The 23,409-nt window shown below is 44.5% G+C and overlaps 1 protein-coding gene across 1 annotated transcript in view; it reads right to left on the bottom strand.

The window, feature by feature from the left end:
* The window catches only part of TGM2 (transglutaminase 2), a 62,619-nt gene extending 39,614 nt beyond the window's left edge, over positions 1-23,005 (bottom strand). The window contains exons 1-2 of the mRNA XM_033153895.1: positions 22,905-23,005; positions 3,540-3,719 (exon numbers count right to left, since the gene is read on the bottom strand). Coding sequence (XP_033009786.1) covers positions 3,540-3,719; positions 22,905-22,914 — 190 coding nt within the window. The 5' untranslated portion in view covers positions 22,915-23,005. The remainder of the gene's footprint in view (positions 1-3,539; positions 3,720-22,904) is intronic.
* Positions 23,006-23,409: the final 404 nt, after the last annotated feature.

Genomic DNA, 23,409 nt, shown 5'->3' with positions numbered 1-23,409 from the left:
TGGGGTCACAAAGAGTTGGACACGGCTGAACGGCTAAACAACAACAATCCATGAGGGGTGGGAAGTATACTGGTTGCGATATGATGCTCATGATGTCATGGGGATGCTGCAAAGAAGCTTGTGTTTATGAGGAGCATCAGTTGCACATTCAACATCTGTCTGGAATTAATCCCTGCAAGGAATCAACTTTAAACTGTTAATCCCCGAAGCAAATTCTCTTTGGGGCTCTTGCTGCAGAGTTGCTGCAAGGGTGAGGACGACACGCGCCCAGCTTTTATATTTGTTTTGTTCTTGGACGTTACTGCAGGGTATTTCATGAACCATATCAGGATCTGGTATGGTTTGGTGCAAGAGGAGGAGGTGCTCCCCTCTCTCCTAACACTAAAGCTCAAGGATATACAATGAAGCTGAACATTGGACAGATAAAACGAAAGTCATTATTCACACAGCACATAGTTAAGCTTTGGAACTCCCTCCCACAGGAGGCAGGGATGGCCACCAGTTTGGATGGCCTTAAAAGAGAATTGGCCAAATTCCTGAAGGAGAGGGCTATTGGTGGCTCCTAGCCGGGATGGTTCTGCTCTGCCTCCAGCTCTGCTGGAAACCTCAGGAGGGGAGAGTCATAGAATCCTAGAATCCTAGAGTTGGAAGAGACCCCAAGGGCCATCCAGTCCAACCCCCGGCCAAGCAGGAAACACCATCAAAGCATTCCTGACAGATGGCTGTCAAGCCTCTGCTTAAAGACCTCCAAAGAAGGAGACTCCACCACACTCCTTGGCAGCAAATTCCACTGCCGAACAGCTCTCACTGTCAGGAAGTTCTTCCTAATGTTTAGGTGGAATCTTCTTTCTTATAGTTTGAATCCATTGCTCCGTGTCTGCTTCTCTGGAGCAGCAGAAAACAACCTTTCTCCCTCCTCTATATGACATCCTTTTATATATTTGAACATGGCTATCATATCCCCCCTTAACCTTCTCTTCTCCAGGCTAAACAAGAGTGTTGCTCTTGTGCTCAGATCTTGCTTGCAAATTTCCCACCGAGTCATCTGGTCAGCCACTGTGAGAAGAGGATGCTGGACTAGATGTGTTATTGGCAATGCCAATTTTATGTATAAGGGGGGGAAAGCTATAGCTTAGGGCCCCACTCGCTTGCCCCCCCAAAAAAACCACTATTAATATACTTCTTAATTGTATTTCAGTTCAACAACTACTTTGATAAAATACATATTTTGTAATGTGCAAATAGCTTTAGATACCTATTAGGTCCATAAATGACCATATAGCATATATCCAACACAAAAAACAGCGACAATTTGTTGTTGACAAAGGACAGCTGGACATATAAAGGGCCCCATTCCCTTCAGGAGCTGAGGGCCGCATCAAACCTAAATGCGGCCCTGGTTATTGGTCTGATCCAGCAGGATCCTGCGGCAAGATGTCTTTGCACCGTCCAATTGCCCTCTCCCCGCCTGAAAGAATTAAGTTCAGAGAGGAATGCGGAGGGCTGGATTTCATGTGCTAATTATTTGGCAGGGCTCTTCTGCTTCGACAAACTCCAGGAAACAGTAATGGAGCCCTCACACAGGAAAAGAACAGGCACAGCTGGAAGGTATGTCGTTAAGAGAAATACTGGCTCTTAGAAGCACAGAACTGTGGAGCTGGAAGGGTCCCCCGGGGTCATCTAGCCCAACCCCCATGCAGTGCGGGAATCACAGCTAATGAATCCCTGGCAGATGGCCACCCAGCCTCTGCTTAAAAACCTCCAAGGCAAGGAAGGAGAATCCGCCACCTTCCGAGTGAGTCCGTTCCACTGTCAAACATCACTAGAAAGTTCTTCCTAATATTTGGTCAGATAATTGGTTCCAGGTAACTTGGATAATTGATCCGGAGCAGGAGAAAATGGCAGCCCATCAGATCTTTGAAGATGGCTCTCAGTCTTCTCTTTTCCAGGCTAAACTTACTCAGCTCCTTCAACTGCCAAATCCCAACTTCCCAACCTGCGCAAGTCCACTCCATCATCTTATAGCCGCCTCCTCCAGCTGCTCCCCGCACAGATTCCCCCCATTCTCGCTGCACAAACCGGATCATTTGCTCTTTCTTTCCATTTCTGCTTCCTCCGCAAAAGCCCCCCCCCCCCCCGTTTGCTTTTGCAACACCTCCGTAGCCCCCGGCCAAAATGAAATGGATTTCCAGGGCCGTGCCGCTGCTGCAAAATTCCAGGAGGATGACTCTCATTTTTCCACCAGCGTCTCCTGAACCCAACAACAAAGCGAGAGAGAGAGGACCCTGGCAAGGGATGGAGCCTGAGGTCACCCCTGTCCTCTGCCATGTTTTCCTTTCCCTGCTGCATTGTCCACAGAAGAACAATAAGGAAAATTTGGCACAAATAATCAGGAAGAAAGGAAAAAAGAAGGAACCAAGTTGTTGGCTGGTTTTTAATTAAAGTAAGGAAAATGGTTGGCAGGATTGGAATGGAGCAAAAGTGGGCTTGCACAATTACTTAGTGATAATAAATAATAGAGATTTTATTTGTACCCCACCCATCTGACTGGGTTCCCCCAGCCACTCTGGGCAGAGGCAGATGCTAAGTCAACTCCCTTGGAAAGTAGTGAAGTCTTCTTCACGGGAGGTTTTCAAACTGAGGTTTTTAAACCTGTCAGGGATCCTTGCATGCAGGGGGTTGGACTAGATGACCTTTGGAGTCCCTTCCAACTCAACAGTTCTGTGATCTACGATGCCAGTGCTGGCCACTGAGGTTTTCTATCGTCTTAGTCCTGGGAACAGGGCTAAAAACCCTTTAAGCTGTATTATTATGAGTTTTTGGCTGTTATCTCAGTTTACATCGAGCCCTTCCACGCATCTGGGCCCCACCATTCAAAGCTACTTCACCCCAGAGTCACATTAAAAAGCAGTCTTGAGACTGGGGGAGAACATTCAGACCCGGTTCCCAGGCACGAACCAGCAGTACAGTGCTTCCTTGCACCAGAGAGCGCTGAGGACCAGGGTGCGTGTGGTGAGGTCAAGATCCAGAACTGGGGCCCGCATGTCGAGAATGGATTCTCACATCCCCATAAAATGTCCAGCTCAGTCCCATGCACAGTTTGGTGGGCTGAACCTCCGCCTTAAGAGAAGCGCTGCCTTAATCCATATTTATTTATTTATTGCATTTCTACCCCATCATTTCCCCCACGGGGCTCAAAGAGGAAAACATGGCTCCCCCACCCTCATTTAATCCCCACAACAACCCTGTGAGGTAGGTAGGTCAGGCTGAGAGAGAAGGGATTCAAGCTCAGGTCTCCCAGGTCCCAGACCAACCCTTTAACTACAGTACCACCACCGGGTCTCTAAAGTCCAACCCTAACCACTATGCAACACTACCTGTCTACTTGCTTGCCGCTGATTTTGAGCAACCTGGTGCCCTCCAGACACTGCAGGACTCCGACACGCATCAGCCCAGACTCCCTAGGAGTTGTGGTCCAGCCATGTCCAGAAGGCAGCATGATGGAGGAGGATGTGTTAGGAGCATCAAGGAGGACTCACCTGTCTCAACGTGGAACGTGAGCTGGTCCACGCCTTCCTGGTACTCCCTCCCGGAAAAGTGCAGGGTGATGGTGAACGGCTGCCCCCTGCGCACGATGAGCTGCCGGTTGCCGTTTTCGGAGGTCCGGTGTTCCCGATTGTTCCGCTCGCATTCCAGGTCCCACGTTTCTAGCTGCAGATCTGCAAGGAGAAAGGAGAAGGAAAGTGCGTCTTCAGGCAGCGCATAGTGAAGCTGCGGAACTCACTGCCACAGGAGGCTGGGGTGGCTGCCGATTTAGATGGCTTTGGAAGAGGATCGGACAAATTCAGGGAGGAGAAGGAGAGGTCTATCGAGGGCTATAAGCCACAATGGCTCTGCCCAGTCTCCATGGTTGTAGGAAGTGATGCTTCTGAATCTCAGGAGGGGAGAGTTGCTCTGGTGCTCGGATCCTGCTTGCAGGTTTCCCAGAAGACGCATCTGGTTGGTCACTGTGAGAAAAGGAAGCTGGATGAGATGGGCCACTGGCCTCATCCAGTAGCCTGTTCTTAACAGTTCTGATAAATACAGAAGGGGGCTCTAAATTACAGGGATGTACATTAGATCAAACTTATCCATCCTTAAAGAAACCAGCCCTGAGTGCTCACTGGAAGGGCAGATCCTGAAGTTGAGGCTCCAGTACTTTGGCCACCTCATGAGAAGAGAAGACTCCCTGGAAAAGTCCCTGATGTTGGGAAAGATGGAGGGCACAAAGAGAAGGGGACGACAGAGGATGAGATGGTTGGACAGTGTTCTCAAAGCTACCAACATGAGTCTGACCAAACTGCGGGAGGCAGTGAAGGATAGGCGTGCCTGGCGTGCTCTGGTCCATGGGGTCACGAAGTGTCGGACAGGACTGAACGACTGAACAACAACATTAGAATCATTAGGTCCTGCCAACCTAGCAGTTCAAAAGCACATCAAAGTGCAAATAGATAAATAGGTACCGCTCAGGCAGGAAGGTAAACGGCGTTTCCATGTGCTGCTCTGGTTCGCCAGAAGCGGCTTAGTCATGACCCGGAAGTTGTACGCCGGCTCCCTCGGCCAGTAAAGCGAGATGAGCGCTGCAACCCCAGAGTCGTCCACGACTGGACCTAATGGTCAGGGGTCCCTTTACCTTTCTTTACCTTTACATTAGAATCAAACCGGCTTAGGGAATAGGGCTAGGCTGCTGAAGTAGGTGGTGGAATCAGCATCTCTGGAACTCCCCAAGGCAAGATTGAACTATCATAGAATTGTAGCGTTGGAAGGGACCCTGAGGTTCATCTCTAGCCCAACCCCCTGCAATGTGAATCTGATCCCACAGGCTCTTCCCATTCAGGTCAGGTAGAGGTGTGGGTGAGGTTTATACCAAACCACTTGAACATGTCTGTATCTCTCCCACCTTTCCTTTTTCTTTTTTAAACAAAAGCAGCCTTTGGAGGAACTTTCAGTGGAGAAACAGCAGGGAGGGGTGTGTGTGTTTGTCTGACCTAATCCTTAGGCACTTTCCACGCAGCGGTGGAAATAACTTATATTTCTAGCCAGACATGTTCCTCTGATTCTAAGTTCAAGCCTGTGAAGATCTACTTCTTGGCTGCAGGAGCAGCAACAGTCGGGAGGATGGGGGCCTCTTTGGAAAGAGCCCTCCCCCCCCCTCTTGCTGGCAGCTGGTCCTTGTGTTAATCACCGTTGCTATTGTTGCTTCCTTTCTAACATGAAACAGACCCGTCCCCTCTTCACCTTCCTTCGGGGAAATGAACAAAGCGAAGTTTAACGCTCTCGGTTGCTGGATCGTCCCCCCACCCCGGACTTTCAACCTCCTAGATGCTTTTGAATTATGGTGCTGGAGGCGACTCTTGAGAGTCCCATGGACTGCAAGAAGATCAAACCTATCCATTCTGAAGGAAATCAGCCCTGAGTGCTCACTAGAAGGACAGATCCTGAAGTTGAGGCTCCAAGACTTTGGCCACCTCATGAGAAGAGAAGACTCCCTAGAAAAGACCCTGATGTTGGGAAAGATGGAGGGCACAAGGAGAAGGGGGCGACCGAGGATGAGATGGTGGGACAGTGTTCTTGAAGCTACCAACATGAATCTGACCAAACTGCGGGAGGCAGTGGAAGACAGGAGTGCCTGGCGTGCTCTGGTCCATGGGGTCACGAAGAGTCGGAAACGACTGAACAACAACAAGATGTGCAGTTGTCTGGCAGCTGGGGTGTTTTGCAATGTTGTATTCCCAATCCTGCATCATCATTAGTATTAAAATAATAAGAGCTTACCGTATTTTCCGGCGTATAAGACGACCCCCAACTTTTCCAGTTAAAATATAGAGTTTGAGATATACTTGACCGCAGATTCTCCACCCGGCCTATAAAATGACCCCCAACTTTTGAGAAGACTTTCCTGGATTAAAAAGTAGCCTTATACGCCAGAATATACAGTAAGTAAAAAGAGCATCTTTGGATGAGACCAAAGGTCCACATAGACTAATGTGCTGTTTCACACACTGGCCAATCAGATGTCCCTGGACACAGAGGAAATAGTCATTCTTGCCCTCGTTCCCCAGGATGTGGCTTCCAACTTGTGGCCTCATCCAGACCTCCTTGTGTGCCCTGTTTCTAGGTACAGGTCTGGGGGTTTAAAACTTTGTTTCTGAGTGGATTTTTTTTTGGGGGGGGGTCCCAGCAGTTTCCCGGGGAAAACCCACATTTTACTGCTGAACTGGAGCAAACTGCAATGGAGTTTCCTCTGGAGATTGATGTTTGCTCTGATTCAGTGGTAAATCATGACCCCAAAAAATCCCCGTTTGGACATGGAGATTTAAAGCACTGGCCTGTGCTTGGAAAGAAGGTTGCAAAAGGGGGTTTGGATGAGTCCTTAGTTTGTCCCGGAAAGCCACCTTGACTGACAGACAGCTCTTGACAGATCCGTCCCTCGCGCCCACCATCCTCCATGAATTTGCCACAACTTCATTTAAAGCCAGAAGCTTTCACCAAACCTCGGGGAAGTGAATGTTATTATTTATTTAGTTATTTCATTAAAAATATACACTGCTTAACTGTATTTTTTAAAAAGCCACCCAAGTCCGATTTGTAAAAATTTTATATGGAAAAATATGAGAGAGACATTGCATTACCATTGTAAATCAAGAAAATCTATAATAAAAAAGAAGAAAAAAGCCATCCAAGTGGTTTATGAAAAGGTAAAACAATAAAATAAAATAAAATAAATACAACCATAGTTTAAAACATAAAAATCTAAAAAACTAAAAGAGGTAAAAATTCACATCAACTTTCTATGCAGGCTTGTCTAAACAAGAATGTTCTTAGCAGGCACCAAAAGGAATACAGTGAAGGTGCCTGCTTGATATCAAGAGGCAAGGAGTTCCAAAGTCTTGGTGCTGCTGCACTGAAATACTGTATCAGATTCTTATAAATGTGGAACCACCAATTGAAGTGGTCTCATGGATGCATGTGGGGGAAAGGGATCACACAGGTAAGCCAAGTTGTCAGGGCTTTATGGACTAATAGTAACACCTTGAACTTGGCCCAGTAGCAATTTTTCTTTTTCTTTTTTTTTTTTTTTGAAAAAGTTTATTTAATTCTTTAAAAATATTCATACATATATTACATATACACATGAATATATACCTATACAACAACGAATTAACAACTTACATTTCGGATAAAAAAGAAAAACAAAAAAGAAGAAAAAGAAAAAAGTAAAGCAAAAGATAAAAGAAAGAAAAAGAAAGTAAAGAGCAAAGAACGAGTGATAAGAAGAAAAAAGAAGAAAAAGGAATAAGAAAACCAAAACCCTCAGAGGTCAGAGGATTTCCGCTTAAAATATTTGATTAAATTCCAACAAGTACTTCCGCTGCTTTAACAACGTTTCTTAGCCAATAATAAATCTCTGCCGTATCTGTCTTTTTTATATTATGTCTCAAATTATACATATGTTACGCTCTATACTTTACTAATCTTAATTCATCTTCTCATTCTAGACACAACCAATATCTTCCATTCCTTTCCTGTTTGTTCAAATAATCATTGAAGTATTTCCACTGGTTTTTAACTAAATCTTTTAATGTACCTCTTATGATATTCGTCAGCTTCGCAAGCTCCAGATATTCTGTAATTTTACTAATCCACTCTCCTTTTGTTGGTAATTGATCTCCTTTCCAATATTTCGCCACTAGTGTTCTTGCAGCAGTTGTCACATAGAGAAAAATACTTATTCTGTCTCTTGGGATTTCATTATTTACTAAACCCAGTAAATACAATTCTGCCTTTTTACTGTATGACATTTTGATTAGCTTTTGAGTTTCTTCATGTATCATATTCCAGAAATTTTTAATTACAGGACAAGTCCACCACATGTGGAACATAGTCCCGGTCTGATCTTTGCACCTCCAGCATTTACTATTCCTCGATTTATTTATTTTTGCTACTCTTTCAGGCGACAGATACCATCTATGGTGTACCTTTATAAAATTTTCCTTTATTTGATACGAGGCTGTAAATCTGATATTTTTTATCCAAAACTGCTTCCAGATATCATAACTTATTTCATGGCCTAGATCTTGTTCCCATTTTATCATATTGCTGTTTTTTGTTTCCAAATTCAGTTGTCCTCCTTTTAATAGCCTGTACATTTTGGCTAGCATTTTTTGTTTACAGCTTATCACTTCCTCTATTTTTGCTTCTTTAGTTTCAAATCCTCTATTTTTTAGATCTTTTTCAAATACCGCTCTCAACTGCATATATTCTAACCAACTTATTCCCAAAGATCTTAAATCTTCGTAGTTCTTTAATTTTGGGTTTTCTTTCAGATCTTCTACTAATTCTTTGTATGTCGGCCATTTCCTTTTGGACATGTTCTTAAAAGTTGAATTAGCCTCTACAGGAGAAGTCAGCCATAAGGTTTTTTGCATCAGTTTTATTCTGGTTCTTTCCCAGATTTCCATCAGGGATTTCCTTACCAGATGATTATTAAATCTTTTATGTAATTTCAATTTTTCATAGAAAAGGTACCCGTGCCACCCGTACAGCTTATCCCAGCCTTCCAGTTCTAGTATTTCTTTGTTCTCTAATGTTAGCCAATCTTTAAGCCAGCCCCACCCTGCTGCATCATAATAAACTACTAAATCCGGAACCCCGAGGCCGCCTACTTCCTTCAAACTAAGCATAATTCCTTGCTTGATTCTTGCTTTTTTCCCTTGCCATATGAAGTTCGCCAGATCTTTTTGGCAGTTTTTTAAATATTTTGTCCCGATAATCACAGGTGCCGTTTGGAAGAGATACAGGATCTTTGGAAGTATCATCATTTTTATCATAGATACCCGTCCTAACAATGATAAATTCAATTTCTGCCATTTTTTCATTGATTCTTTAACTTCCTTCCAAAGTCTAACATAATTATCCTTAAATAAATTTGTGTTATTGTTTGAAATCCACAATCCCAGGTATTTGGCTTTAGTCTCAATTTTTAATCCTGTTAAATCCTCTAATCTTTTTTTCTCCTTCTCTCCCATATTTTTTGTTAATAATTTTGATTTTTCTTTATTTAGTTTGAAACCTGAGTTCTTCCCAAAGTCATTAATTTTACCCAGTACTTCCTGTAGGCTTTCAGTCGGCGATTCGACTGTAATGATTACGTCATCTGCATATGCCTTGACTTTATGGCTTTGATTTCCAACTGTTATTCCCTCAATTTTCCTCTCGTCTCTTAGGGTATTTAGGAGAATTTCCAATGATATAATAAATAATAGTGGAGACAAGGGGCAGCCTTGCCTAACTCCTCTTTCAATTTCAAAAGCCTCTGAAAGTTCATTGTTTATAATTAATCTTGCTTTTTGCTTGTTGTATATGCTCTTAATTCCTTTCATAAATTTACCTCCAATTTTCCATTTCTCCAGGTTTTTTATCATAAATTTCCAGGAGATGCTATCAAAAGCTTTCTCCGCGTCAACTAATAACATTGCTATTTTTTTACTCGGATTTAATTCGGCATATTCCCATAAGTCAATAATTACTCTAGTATTATCTTTAATTTGTCTCTCGGGGAGAAAACCGACTTGATCTTTACCTATAACTCTTTTTAGTAATCTTTTTAACCTATTTGCCAGCACACCTGTATAGATTTTATAATCAATATTTAACAACGAAATCGGTCTGTAATTTTTGGTTAACTTCAAATCAGCTCCTTGTTTGGGAATAAGAGTTATCAAGGCTTCTTGCCACGATTGTGGGATTGTTCCTTTTTCCAAAATTTCATTCATAATAATCTTTAATTTGGGTGCCACTATCTCTTTACATCTTTTGTAATATATTACCGGTATCCCGTCCGGGCCAGGAGATTTCCCTATTTTTAACTTGTTTATTGCCTCTTCTATCTCATCTATTTTAATTTCTGCGTTTAGCATACTGTATTCCTCATCTTTAATTTCCGGCAGATCTTTCCCGCTTAGGTAGTTTTGTATTTCAGTTTCCTCCTCGCCTTTATCCTGATATAGGTTTTTATAATATTCCCAAAATCTTGTCTTAATTTGTTCCTGATCCGTAAATTCCAGCTCTCCTTCCGTTATTTTATTTATTACTCTATTTACTTGTCTTTCTTTAGCAAGCCATGCTAGCATTCTCCCTGGTCTGTTTGCCTGTTCGAAATATTTTTGTTTAGTCCAGAGAATCTTCTTTTCTACCTCTTTGTTTATCATATTCGAGAGGTGTGATTGTAAGTTTCTTATACTCAGTCTTAGTTCTTCACTTTTTGGGTTTTGGACTAATTCTTTTTCCTTGTCTCTTATTTGTTTGTTCATTTCCATAAAATTATTATTCTTCTCCTTCCTTATTTCTCTCATCTGTTGAATCCCATATCCTCTCATATAAGCTTTGCTTGTGTCCCAAATTACCATATTGTCCGTATTTTGCCTTCCATTTAACACAAAGAATTCCTTTAATACTTCTTTTACTTTACCTGCTCTTTCCTCATTCTTCCATAATTCTTCGTTCATCCTCCATCTGCCATTTGTATTTTTCCTAAATTTCATCTCTACTGACACCGGATTATGGTCGGAGATGGATTTGTTTAAGATTTCTGTTTTATCTACACTTAACATTAATTTTTTTGAGGCCCAGATGGCGTCAATCCTTCCTCCCGATTTGTGTACTTCAGAATAGTGGGTGATATCTTTAACATTTGGATTTTTTACTCTCCACGTATCATATAAGTTTAAATTAGTGATCAAATTAAAGAATGATAAAGGGAGTTTACCCGAGCTCGATGTTTTCTCTCTATCCGTTCTATCCATATCATTGGAGATCACTCCATTTTGATCTCCCATAAATATCATTTCCTCCCCTGTATAATCCCAAAGTTTGCCTTCTAAGTTTCTGTAGAATTCATCTTTCCTATTATTGGGGGCATAAAAACCCACCAATAAAATTTTCCCCACTTCTGTTTGTATTTCTACAATTAATACTCTCCCTTCCTCATCCTCATATAACAGTTGTGGCTGTAGGCCCGGGTTGATGTACATCACTACACCTCTTTTTTTCTCTTTCCCTGCTGCTGTATACTCCTTCCCCAATCTTACATTTTTAAGACCCTTGTATGTAATTTGGAAATATGAGTTTCTTGTAAGCAGATAATATCCCACTTTCTTTTTTTCAATATACATTCTACCCTATTCCTCTTTAGCTTATTATTCAGTCCATTTACATTCCACGAGATGCATTTCAACTTCATAACTGTATTTCTATCTTTATTCTCCCTTTAAATAATTGCAATGTCCAAAACCAAAATAAAAGAAAAAAGAAAAAAAGAAGAAAAAAAAATGAGACAAAAAACCATTCAAGTTTTAAAAAGGAAGCGAAAATACTCTTCCTAATCGGATCTTATATGGATTTAGTTCTTTGTTCTTCCTCCCGCCACTCTTTTTGTTGTTTCAGTCACTTTGGATGTTCTTGTCTGGTCGTTTCTCACCGCCCAGCTCCTCCCAGTATTTCCTCCAGAAAATTTCAGTATCGTCTACTGATTTGAAGAGTCTTCTTCTTTCCTTGAATGTAAACGAAAGCCCTTCGGGGAACTCCCACTTAAACATAATTCTATTTTTCCTCAGTGCCGATGTCAAAAACTTGTAATTCTCCCTCTTTTTCAACAGACGAGTCGGGATTTCTTTCATAATTTCTATCATATTACCATTTATTTGGAGTGGTTCTGCTCTCCCCTTTAATAAAAGTTTGTCTCTCAGCAGCCTTGAGTTCAGAAAAATGAGGCAGTCCCCTGGACCTTTTCTAACTTTAGTTTTATTGATTCTTATTCTGAATATTTTATCTATATCTAGTGCCAGCTCCTCTACTGACACCTTCAGCCAGTCCGCTAAGGATTTTGTAATTATTTCTGTAATGTCCTCATCTCGAGTTTCTTTAATACCCCTCAGACGGAGAATCATTTCTTTCTGCCTCATCTCTAAGACGGCTAGAGCATCTAGAGTTTCTTCCTGTATTCTCTTCAGTTCTTCTATCTCCATTCTGTCTTTTTCCTGATATCTTTTAATTTCCTTTTGTTCTGACTGTGTCTTTTTGATATTCTCCTCTTGTTTTTGCATTTTTTCTTTAACCTCTTGCACTGTTGCATCTAGTTCTGTCTGTTTCACTGCCATTTGATTTACTTGGCTTGATAGTTCCAGTATTAGATTTGAATTTTTCTCAATTTTTCCATCTAAACTTTTGATATTTCCGTCTAGCGATGTTATTTTGTCTCCTATATTTTTCTCCATCCTCTCCATTGCCGCTATCAGTTCTTTCAAATCCATATTGGCGTCACTTTCAATTGCTGAGGACCTTCGTTGATGATTCAAGGCTGGTATTGTTGTTTTTTTGGTTCCCATTAGGGTTTCCCCTTCAGTTTATAATATTGCACTTTGTTTTCCAATCTTCCCTGTCCCTCGTCGTTCTTTTTATTGGGAGTTTCCCTTTAGGGGGTGCTACTTAGCTGCTGTCCATTCCCCCTCCTAATTCTTATAATCCTCCTGCAGTTCTCTGGGCCTCCTCTAGATGGTGCGATTCAGGTTGTCTCTTTCCTCCTATTGCAATTCTATTTGTAGCCACTGGAGGTCGCGCTTCCCTCTTCCTCGTCTCTCCTTCTCCTTCTCCTCTTTACAGTCTGATTCCAGCACCTCTCAGCACCTCTTTGTCTGCTCCTTCCGCTTTCTCTTATCTCCCCTCCTCCTTCAATGGCGGCGCCTCCGCTGACTCAGCTCTTCTGGTATGTTTCATACAGCTGATTAAATTATTTTGTTTCTCTTCTTTGAAATAATGGGAAAAAAGCACTGCTGTATCTGCTTGCACGCTCTCTATCCACCCGCTCCCCTTTAGCGGTTTTCCTCTTTCCTTTGTCTTACGCGTGCTTTTAATGGCGTTTGTTTGTACCGTTACGGTCTTTTTTTGAAAAAAAGTCTCAAAGGGGATGGTTCACTAAACTCTCACACCGTCCTAATAGTGTTCTGACAGGTATCTTACGTTGTACCGCAGCCCCCCAGCGCTAATCCTTCTGTTTCTGTCTGATATATGCTTAGCGTCTTTTCGCCCTCCTCCTTTACCTCCTCCGCGCTCCGGAGGTGGTGTTTCGTGTTTAATTCTTCCTTTTACGGAGGAGTTCGTACTTTTACAGTTACTTTTAATGGGGGATAGTTCGACGCTGCTTCGCCGGGAGTCGGGGCGTGTGAGCTGGAGAGGGGTTTACGCCCGTTTGCACGGAGGTCCCCCCGCGTTTCTTTCCTTGTTATTTCAAGTTTCAAAGTTTGTTTTCTATGCGGGAGACCCCATATCGTGCTGCCGTGGGCTTCTGCCCCCAGGAATCCCCCCCTGGGGTCGGTTGACTTACGCTTCGTCGCCCGTTTTCGCCTCTTCCAGCACCGATCCGTCTCGAGATAGCAGGAGCACGGATCCCCACCCGACACCAAGCGCGCCGTCCCAGTAGCAATTTTTCAAGCAGTGCAGATCTCTTATTTTGATACTGCTGCTCTTGTCCAGAATTGATTCCAGCTTCCCAGGTCAGATGCCAAGGTGAACAAAAATGCAAGTACACAGAACCACCGTGAAAAGACAAGCCAACAGATCTAAAACAGCCGCAGCCTGAACAAGTAAGAAGGTTTTGTCTGGTACCTAAAGGGAAATAGGATTTGTCTGAAAAGGTTTCATTCATCAGTTCTGTGAACAAATGTGAGGCCCAGTTTCTGCCCTCCTTGCCATCTCAAATGCCAGGGGTCCTGAGCTGATCAAGAGCCCCTTCCTAATTGCCACCTACAGTATGTCACTTCAGGCTGAGAACACAAAAGGATAAAGGGCATTTGCGACAGATGCTCCTAGAACAGAGGGACCCACGTCCCGAAACTCTTTGAAGCTTTAGAGGCAACACCAGTACTTAGGATAGCTAAAACTCCTATCTCCTACAATATCTAAGTGGGTTGAGAAAATCTAGGTAAAGGTAAAGGGACCCCTGACCATTAGGTCCAGTCGTGTCCGACTCTGGGGTTGCGGCGCTCATCTCACGTTACTGGCCGAGGGAGCTGGCATACAGCTTCCGGGTCATGACTAAGCTGCTTCTGGCAAACCAGAGCAGAGCACGGAAACATCATTTACCTTCCCGCTAGAGCGGTACCTATTTATCTACTTGCACTTTGACGTGGTTTCGAACTGCTAGGTTGGCAGGAGGAAGGACCGAGCAACAGGAGCTAACCCCATCGTAGGGATTCGAACCACCAACCTCTGTGGTTTAACCCACTAGACCCTGTTGTTGTTGTTGTTGTTCAGTCATGTCCGACTCTTCGTGACCCCATGGACCAGAGCACGCCAGGCACGCCTATCCTTCACTGCCTCTCACAGTTTGGCCAAACTCATGTTAGTAGCTTCGAGAACACTGTCCAACCATCTCATCCTCTGTCGTCCCCTTCTCCTTGTGCCCTCCATCTTTCCCAACATCAGGGTCTTTTCCAGGGAGTCTTCTCTTCTCATGAGGTGGCCAAAGTACTGGAGCCTCAACTTCAGGATCTGTCCTTCTAGTGAGCACTCACTAGACCCTAGTAATTAGCATCAAGCTAACTTACTACAAAAGAATACATACAAACCAGCCTAGCAGGTTTATGGACCAACGGGTACTTTTTGTAACGTTTTGGAACAAGTTCAATTATAATGTCCAACATTAGGCTGCATCCAGGCAGCTGTAACGGGATTTCTCAAAGCTCTTTATGTTTGGTTTAATTTGTTTATCATTAGAATATGCTTTTAAAATACTTTTGAAAAAGGAACACTAGTGCTGTGAATGCACTGCATTGAGTCAAAGGTGTGTTGCAAGAAAAATTATTTTCTTATCCATGTCCTGAAATCGCCTGCCGGTCTAAATGCATACTTTGTAGCTGAGGACAGTGTTTTCCTTTTGGTCAAAACAAGAGTTGCTCAGATTGTGGGATCATGGCGAAACCACGGGAAAGTTTCCGAGGAAATGTCCTCAAAACTTTCTGAATTTTACAGTCACCTGCCAAGTACCTTTAGAGTAGCTATTCCAGGGGTCAGTAAACTTTTTCAGCAGGGAGCCGGTCCACTGTCCCTCAGACCTTGTGGGGGCCGGACTATATTTTGGGGAAAATATAACGAATTCCTATGCCCCACAAATAACCCAGAAATGTGTTTTAAATAAAAGCACACATTCTACTCATGTAAAAACATGCTGATTCCCGGACCCCGGGCCTTAGTTTGCCTAGGTAAAGGTAAAGGGACCCCTGACCATTAGGTCCAGTCGTGTCCGACTCTGGGGTTGCGGCGCTCATCTCACTTTACTGGCTGAGGGAGCCGGCGTACAGCTTCCAGGTCATGACTAAGCCGCTTCTGGCGAACCAGAGCACCGCACGGAAATGCCATTTACCTTCCCGCCGGAGTGGCACCTATTTATCTCCTTGCACTTTGACATGCTTTCGAACTGCTAGGTTGGCAGGAGCAGGGACCGAGCAACAGGAGCTCACCCTGTCGTGGGGATTCGAACCGCCAACCTTCTGATCAGCAAGCCCTAGGCTCTGTGGTTTAACCCACAGCGTCCCCTACCCATGAGCTATTCTATAGTGCATTCATTTTTCCACCTTACAGGCATAATCCTTGCAGGTCTTCCCACTGGAATGAATGGGAAATCAGCAAAAGCTCATCCGTGTTCAGTGTGAAAGCCCCGTCTCTGGTGCTTAACCTGTGATGGCACCGTCGCACTTTCCATCTGGCGATGGTGGGCATGGAAGAAGGAATCAGCCCTGGCTGGAAGGGAGAAGTATTTTCCTAAATTACTTGTTTTGGGAACAGTGTCTGCCGCTCCATTTCCACCTTTGCTCTTCCTTGACCTTGAAGATAAGTGTGACGGAACACAACGCTTTCCATTTGTCAGGGCAGAACAGCCCATTCTGGGAAGAAGAGGCAAAACCATCCCTTGTCACTACCAGCAAGGCGAACAAGGAAGGGATGCCAAGATACCGTGTTTCTCCTAAAATAAGACACCGCCTTATATATTTTTTTGCTCAACAAAACACAGTATGGCTTATTTTCGGGGGATGTCTTATTTTAACCGTGTCGCATCGGTACGCTGCATAGCCACGCCTCTCCAGGCTGTTTTAATGGGAGGTACCACGTCACTATGGCTTATTTTCGGGGTATGGCTTATTTTTGGGGAACGGCTTATATTTTGCAAATGCATAGAAATCCTGCTATGTCTTATTTTATGGCTATGTCTTATTTTAGGAGAAACAGGGTAGGATGGGTTCAAGTCACACTTGGCAGGTTGCAAAAAAATGAAAAAACAATATTAAAAACAGCTTGAAACAACTTAAAATTACAGCAATAAGGTGGGTCCTTTCGGAGAGGGTAGCCTAATCCCCAACTCAATGGGGAAGAAAGAAAGCCAACTGTTTATGGGCCACAATACAGGGTGAAGATACACACACGTGGCCCCCCTCAACTGACCCCTTCCTGTCTGTCTCTTGAGCAACTTGTCATCTAAAACATTATTATTTATTATTTATACAATTTATTAGTTGCTCACTACTTCAAAAGTCTCTAATTGACCTACAAAGCTCAGGTATTATCTAAAAATATCTCAAAGTACATAAAGGTCTCTTATATGAAAAATGGAACAAGTTTGCTGCTCTACGCAGTAGTGGAGGAATGGGGGGATGGGGGGCCTCAGTGGGGGGCGACAGGTAAGCTACAGGGCGGTGGAGCCACTGACAGTCTCTCAAGAAAGCTCAACAACTTCGGCTGGTCTCCTAAAAAAGTCTGCACCGGTGTGTGTGTGTGTGTGTGTGTGTGTGTGTGTGTGTGTGTGCATGCATGTGTGTGTGCTATGCCACTGGCTGCACAGGGGAGAATCCGAACCAAAGCATTCAAATGACAAGAAGGAGATTCAGACTAAAGATTGGAAAGAACCTTCTGATTGTAAGAGCCATTCAGCAGGAAGAAAGACTAACTTGGAAGGGGGCGGAGGTTTCCAAACAGAGGTTGGGTGGCTACCTGAGAGCCAGTGTGGTGTCGTGGTTAAGAGCGGTGGACTCATAATCTGGTGAACGGGGTTCACGTATCCGCTCCTCCACATGCAGCTGCTGGGTGACCTTGGTCTAGTCACACTTCTCTGAAGTCTCTCAGCCCCACTCACCTCACAGAGTGTTTGTTGTGGGGGAGGAAGGGAAAGGAGAATGTGAGCCGATTTGAGACTCCTTCGGGTAGTGAAAAGCGGGATATCAAATCCAAACTCTTCTTCTTCTTCTTCTGTCTGCCTAGATGTTAGATAATAGTCAAATCTTTCTTTCTCCCTCTCTCTCAAAGCTAGAATTTCTGGGTATCCATTGAAGCAGGACAGATAAATAAAAGGAAGGGGAGCCAGTGTGGTGTAGGGGTTAAGAGTGGTAGACTTGTAATCTGGGGAACCGGGTTCGCGTCTCCTCTCCTCCACATGAAGCTGCTTGGTGGCCTTGGGCTAGTCACACTTCTTTGTAGTCTCTCAGCCCCACTCACCTCACAGAGTGTGTGTTGTGGGGGAGGAAGGGGAAGGAGAATGTGAGCCGCTTTGAGACTCCTTTGGGTAGGGATAAAGCGGGATATCAAATCCAAACTCCTCCTCTTCTTCTACCTATCAGCGATTCTTTAGTTGCGATTCCTGTGTTGCCCAGGGTTGGACTGGATGACCTTTGGGGTGCCATCCATCTCTACAGCTCCGTGATTCTATCAGCTCCCCACCCTTTGTGGCTTCCAGAAACGGGTACTCAGTAACATCACGGCCTCCAACCCTGAAGGCGGATCATAGCCATTGTGGCTTATAGCCTTCAATAGCCCTCTCCTCCTCCATGAATCTGTCTCATCCTCTTTTAAGCTACCCCAGTTGGTAGCCTCCTGCAGGAGGGAGTTCCAAAGATTAACCACGGAAGTACAGGGCAGCACATTGGCGGAAGCAGGTTGGCCTCTGGGAGAACAGGATGCTGGACTAGACGGGCCATTGGCTTCATCCAGAAGGGCTCATGTGATGTTTATTTTGATTATTATTATTATTACTGGTATGTTTATTATTATTAAAGCTGCTGTTGAGAATCGTCCTCCTGGTTGTGGGCCTCTTTAGTCCCTCCCTTTCAAGTCAGCCACGCTCTCTTGAACTTCTAACACAGAATCTCACGTGAGCATCCAGCAAAGTGAGTATAGCGTCTAGATCAAGGGAAGTAATAGTACCACTGTATTCCGCTCTGGTCAGACCTCACCTGGAATACTGTGTCCAGTTCTGGGCACCACAGTTCAAGAAGGATACTGACAAGCTGGAACGTGTCCAGAGGAGGGCAACCAAAATGGTCAAAGGCCTGGAAACGATGCCTTAGGAGGAACGGCTTAGGGAGCTGGCTATGTTTAGCCTGGAGAAGAGAAGGTTAAGGGGTGGTATGATAGCCACGTTCAAATATATAAAAGGATGTCATCTAGAGGAGGGAGAAAGGTTGTTTTCTGCTGCTCCAAAGAAGCGGACACAGGGCAATGGATTCAAAGTACTGTACAAGAAAGAAGATTCTACCTAAACATTAGGAAGAACTTCCTGACAGTAAGAGCTGTTCGGCAGTGGAATTTGCTACCAAGGCTTGACAGCCATCTGTCAGAAATGCTTGGATGGTGTTTCCTGCTTGGCAGGGGGTTGGACTGGATGGCCCTTGTGGTACCTTCCAACTCTACGATTCTATGATTCTAACTTCTAACACAGACTCTCACGTGAGCATCCAGCAAAGTGAGGAAACTGGTGGTATTTCCCCCCCCCCCCACTATTTCCTCTGTGCTGACAGCTCGGAAAGGTGCCAAGCTGGATCCGCCAGCAGCAGAGAAGTTGACATCCGCCGTTGTCCTTGTGCAACTGGGCAGCCCACGCTCAGTCAGCGCTCTTTGGGGTCTAGTGAATGCGCAGCGGCTGGCAATTGTAAATCTACATGCAGCTATTACACACAGGGAAAGGGGAAAGAAACAGGCCATGGAAACAGCCCTTCTGAGAGCACGGATGCTTCTGAAACAGTCCTCATTTAGGGAAGGGCGCAGCTCACGGGCTTTGCATGCGAAAGGTCCCAGGGTCAATCCCTGACGGCGTCTCCAAATAGGGCTGCAAGAAACTCCTGCTGGAAACTCCTTACCAGCCGGGGTAGATAATATTGAGCTTTAATTTTTTTCATTCCCCACCCTTCACTCCCACTACAGCATTAAAAACAATTTAAAACAACTTGCAGCTATAAAATGGCCTCAGCCCAGTATACCTGAAGGAGCCTCTCCACCCCCATCATTCAGCCCGGACACTGAGGTCTAGCGCCAAGGGTCTTCTGGTGGTTCCCTCGCTGCAAAAAGTAAGGTTACAGGGAACCAGGCAAAGGGCCTTCTCAGTGGTGGCACCTTCCCTGTAGAACACCCTCCCAACCAGATGTCAAGCAAATAAACAACTATCTGACATTCAGAAAATACCTGAAGGCAGCCCTGTTCAGGGAAGTTTTTAATGTTTGATGTTTCATTCTGTTTTAATATTCCATTGGAAGCCACCCGGAGTGGCTAGGGAGACCTGGCTAGATGGGCGGGGTATAAATTTATTATTATTATTATTATTATTGAAATGAGGTGGGTGCTAAAACCACACACCTCAGGTGTAAAAAGCCAGAGTAAGAAGATGCGTTATCAGCAACCTCTGCAGCATGCACCGTGAAGGTGCCAGGCACACCTCCATGAGGAAGGGGCTCTGCAGCTTGGGGGCCACCACAGAGAAGGCCCTCTCCTCCTGGTCCACCACCCCCGACAAACCTCTGAAGGTGGACGGACTACCAAGAGGGCCCCCTCTGCCGATCGCAGCAGGGTCTGTAGGGAAGGAGGTGTTCCTTCAGGTATCTGGGACCTGAGTAATTCAGGGCTGTGATCATCTTGAATTGTGCCCGGAAACGAAATGGCAACTGGCACAGCTCTTTTAAAACAGGGGTTGTGTGAGATCTAAATGGAACCCTGGCTGGAAGTCGGACTGCTGCATTTTGGGCCAACGGAAGTTCCCGAATTTCTCCAAGGGCAGCCCCACGTGGAGAACATTGCAGCAATCCAACTTGGAAGTCACCAGAGTTGTACAGTAGCCAGTGGACCAAAGGTCTGACTCAGAAGAAGGAATCTCCCTATGGTCTATGTTTCTATCTGAATCCACCCCCCCCCCCAGGCCCAGAGTTTGGAGCTCTTTCCAAAGTGGAACAAAAGGCCTTAATGATCTGCTATGGTTTGTTGTTGTTGTTGTTGTTGTTGTTGTTGTTGTTGTCCTTTCCCAAACTTGCTTTCCCCTTGCTTTTTCCTTTACGACCAATTGCAGTCGTTAACAGTCATCAACAGGTTTTCTACACCCATCAGCCAGTCACCCATTCCCAGCACCCTTCTGAGTAATACCCCTCCCCACTCCCTCACTATATATAAGGGTCTGGTGACTTCTGTTTCAGTGCATGTGAAGAAGTGTGCATGCACACGAAAGCTCATACCAAGAACAAACTTAGTTGGTCTCTAAGGTGCTACTGGAAGGAATTTTTTTTATTTTTTATTTTGTTTTGACCATGGCAGACCAACATGGCTACCTACTCGTAACTTTCCCAAACTGGCAGTTTACATAAATTAAAACGACAGAGGTAAATTTTAAAAAGCTAAAAACATACCAAAGATAATCATTAGAAAGCAATAAAACCCTAGCAGAACTAAAACAATTATCTATCTATCTATCTATCTATCTATCTATCTATCTATCTATCTATCTATCATCTCAGAGCCTGGGCAGGTTCTTTTTCCAACTTCTGAGTTTGTATCGGTTACGATTGCACATGTGCCATAACCCTAGGGCTCTCCATTGCCAGTGCCCACCCATGCACACTGAAGGCACACCGCAAGATAGCAAACTTAGCGTTATGCTACATGAACAACATCCGTGTCAATATTCCTGAGGAAAGAAGTTGCACCAGTTTGCAAGGGCCAATGGACTCCTTGGTAAAGCATCACTGGAAAATAAGAGGTCTAAAAGCATGCAGACAATCACCCCATAGAATTGCTGGAAGGTACCCCCAAGGGTCATCTAGTCCAACCCCCTTGCAATGCTGGAATCGCAGAAGAAGAATCCCTGACGGGTGTCCCTCCAGCCTCTGTTTATAAACCTCTGGTGAAAGAGAGTCTGCCCCCTTCCCAGGTTGATGGCTTCTTCTTTGTTCTTGTAATAAAGTAGAAGGATGGGAAAGGGAGAAAACAGAACATCCAGCTCAAGAATTGTCACTTTTCACAAGGACTTAACCCTGTGAGTTAAGTGAAGCCAAGTGATGGTTCTGGTGACTGTGAATTTCACAGCTGAGCTGAGATTTGAACCTGGGGCTTCAGAAATAGCCCTCGCGCCCATTCCAGTGGGAGAGGAGAGGTGGCCTTGCAAATCTCCCCTGCAAGGGTTTAGAACAGCTCATGCTTGGTAAGTTTGCAAAGCAGCTGGGGTCTTGCACGAGGCTGCGTAGTTTAAGCTAGCAGCTCAGGTTTTGCAAGGCCCGTTTCCCTTTGCCTGAAGAGAAGAAGAAGAAGAGGAGTTTGGATTTGATATCCCGCTTTATCACTACCCAAAGGAGTCTCAAAGCGGCTAACATTCTCCTTTCCCTTCCTCCCCCACAACAAACACTCTGTGAGGTGAGTGGGACTGAGAGACTTCAGAGAAGTGTGACTAGCCCAAGGTCACCCAGCAGAGCCGAGCTAAGTGCTAGGAAAGTGTACTTTTGCAAAGCTGATCTGAAATGAGCATTGCTTAGGATACCTCGGATGAAGATGAAACCGGTCTGTGCAAAAAGCAAAGCCAAGAGCCCCTGTTCTTAAGCTGTGGATCTCATGACCCATTCTCTCCTGAGAGACCCAGCAATGTTTTCCCTATTAATAACAAGGACATGGAGGAATCAAGAATTAAACTTCAGAGAAGAGCGATGAGGAAGATGAAAGGAAGCCAAGACCTGCAGAAGGAATTCTCTGTAATTTTTCGCGCTAAAGCAATTATTTGCGTAGACCTGCAGGAGGTCGGTTCTGAATCTGAAGATGAGTCTCCTAAAGCGAAACGCATGGGCAGAAATCATGAAAGTGGATTTGTCTCCTTGGCCAATGCAGGGAGGGAATAGCTGCAGAAAATATTCAGCTTAAAGACAGGAATTTAATTACAGTGGGGTTTGTGCAGAAAAAAAATATTCCATTGGGCTGTAACTGTTATAAATCCTGGACGTGCAAGAAGCAATCTGAAATAAGTATATATATTTCATTTTCTAGCAACTGCTTGCAAAACCTATTCAAACATTCCAACTTCTTCATCAAAATTTTCCCTTTTTTGGTATATTTTTCTGACTTAAAAGCAAAAGTTATTAAAAACCATTTCAGTATTATACGGATAAATTAACTGCTGCCCCCAAACTCACACACGCCACAAGCAACTGCTTTTGCTTGTTTACCCCAACTTTTCCCAATTGAGAATTTCTTCTTTAAAATAAAAATTAAAAAAAATTAACAAGCAGAACATCTTTCAACGACTGAGTGGACAGCTTAGTTTCAAGGAGTAAAAAGAGTGCAGTTTGTTTTGACAAGGGTTGCCATTAATAGAGACGGTGAGTCGACTTGGAACACGCTCGTTCTGGAGTTAGCATGCATACACACACAAATATTCCTGGGTATCCTTTTGCAATGATCGTGTTACAATTAGGCAAAAGCATTTGCAGAAAGACAGTGGGAAGAAGTTAGGATCTCTGCCCTAAGCCAGAGAGAAGCGTCCCTACAGAGCTGCCTATCTCCTTTCCCTTTTCTCTTTTTACCTTCTGCCATGCTGCCCGTCACAGGAGTCCTGCAATGCCCTTCCTTGGTCTCTCCTGCTGCCTCCGCCTGCTCCTGCTAATGCAATAGGAGCTCCTAGCTCAGCTCCCCTGGCTGTCCACTTATATAGTCATCCAGAGAGCACACAAACACACACACACACCCCTCAGGCTGGGTGTATGTCTGGCCGTCGCCAAACAAAAGTTGTGGAAGAGGGAGGAGGAGGGGGGCGAAATGCAAGCGCTATTTCCAGGGAAAATTAAGGCTGCACTTGTTGAACTTGAAAAATGACTGAGAGGGCTTTTCGGTGACCAAGTCAATTGTGGCACAGCTGGAGAAAGAGCCCCCTCTAGCTGGCTGATGAGCCACACGTTCCCCCTAGGGGACAAGATGCCACCATTGCTGCCCCCACCTGAAAACTGGGGCTCCTTTGTGGCATTCACAGGGAGGGGTGGGTCTCAATCCTCTTGAGAAACGGTGAGTAAGAGGCAACGTGACTGAAGCTTA

This window comes from Lacerta agilis, chromosome 6, assembly GCF_009819535.1.
Source record: "Lacerta agilis isolate rLacAgi1 chromosome 6, rLacAgi1.pri, whole genome shotgun sequence".
NCBI lineage: Eukaryota > Metazoa > Chordata > Lepidosauria > Squamata > Lacertidae > Lacerta > Lacerta agilis.
This window is presented reverse-complemented; position numbering and strand designations above follow the sequence as displayed.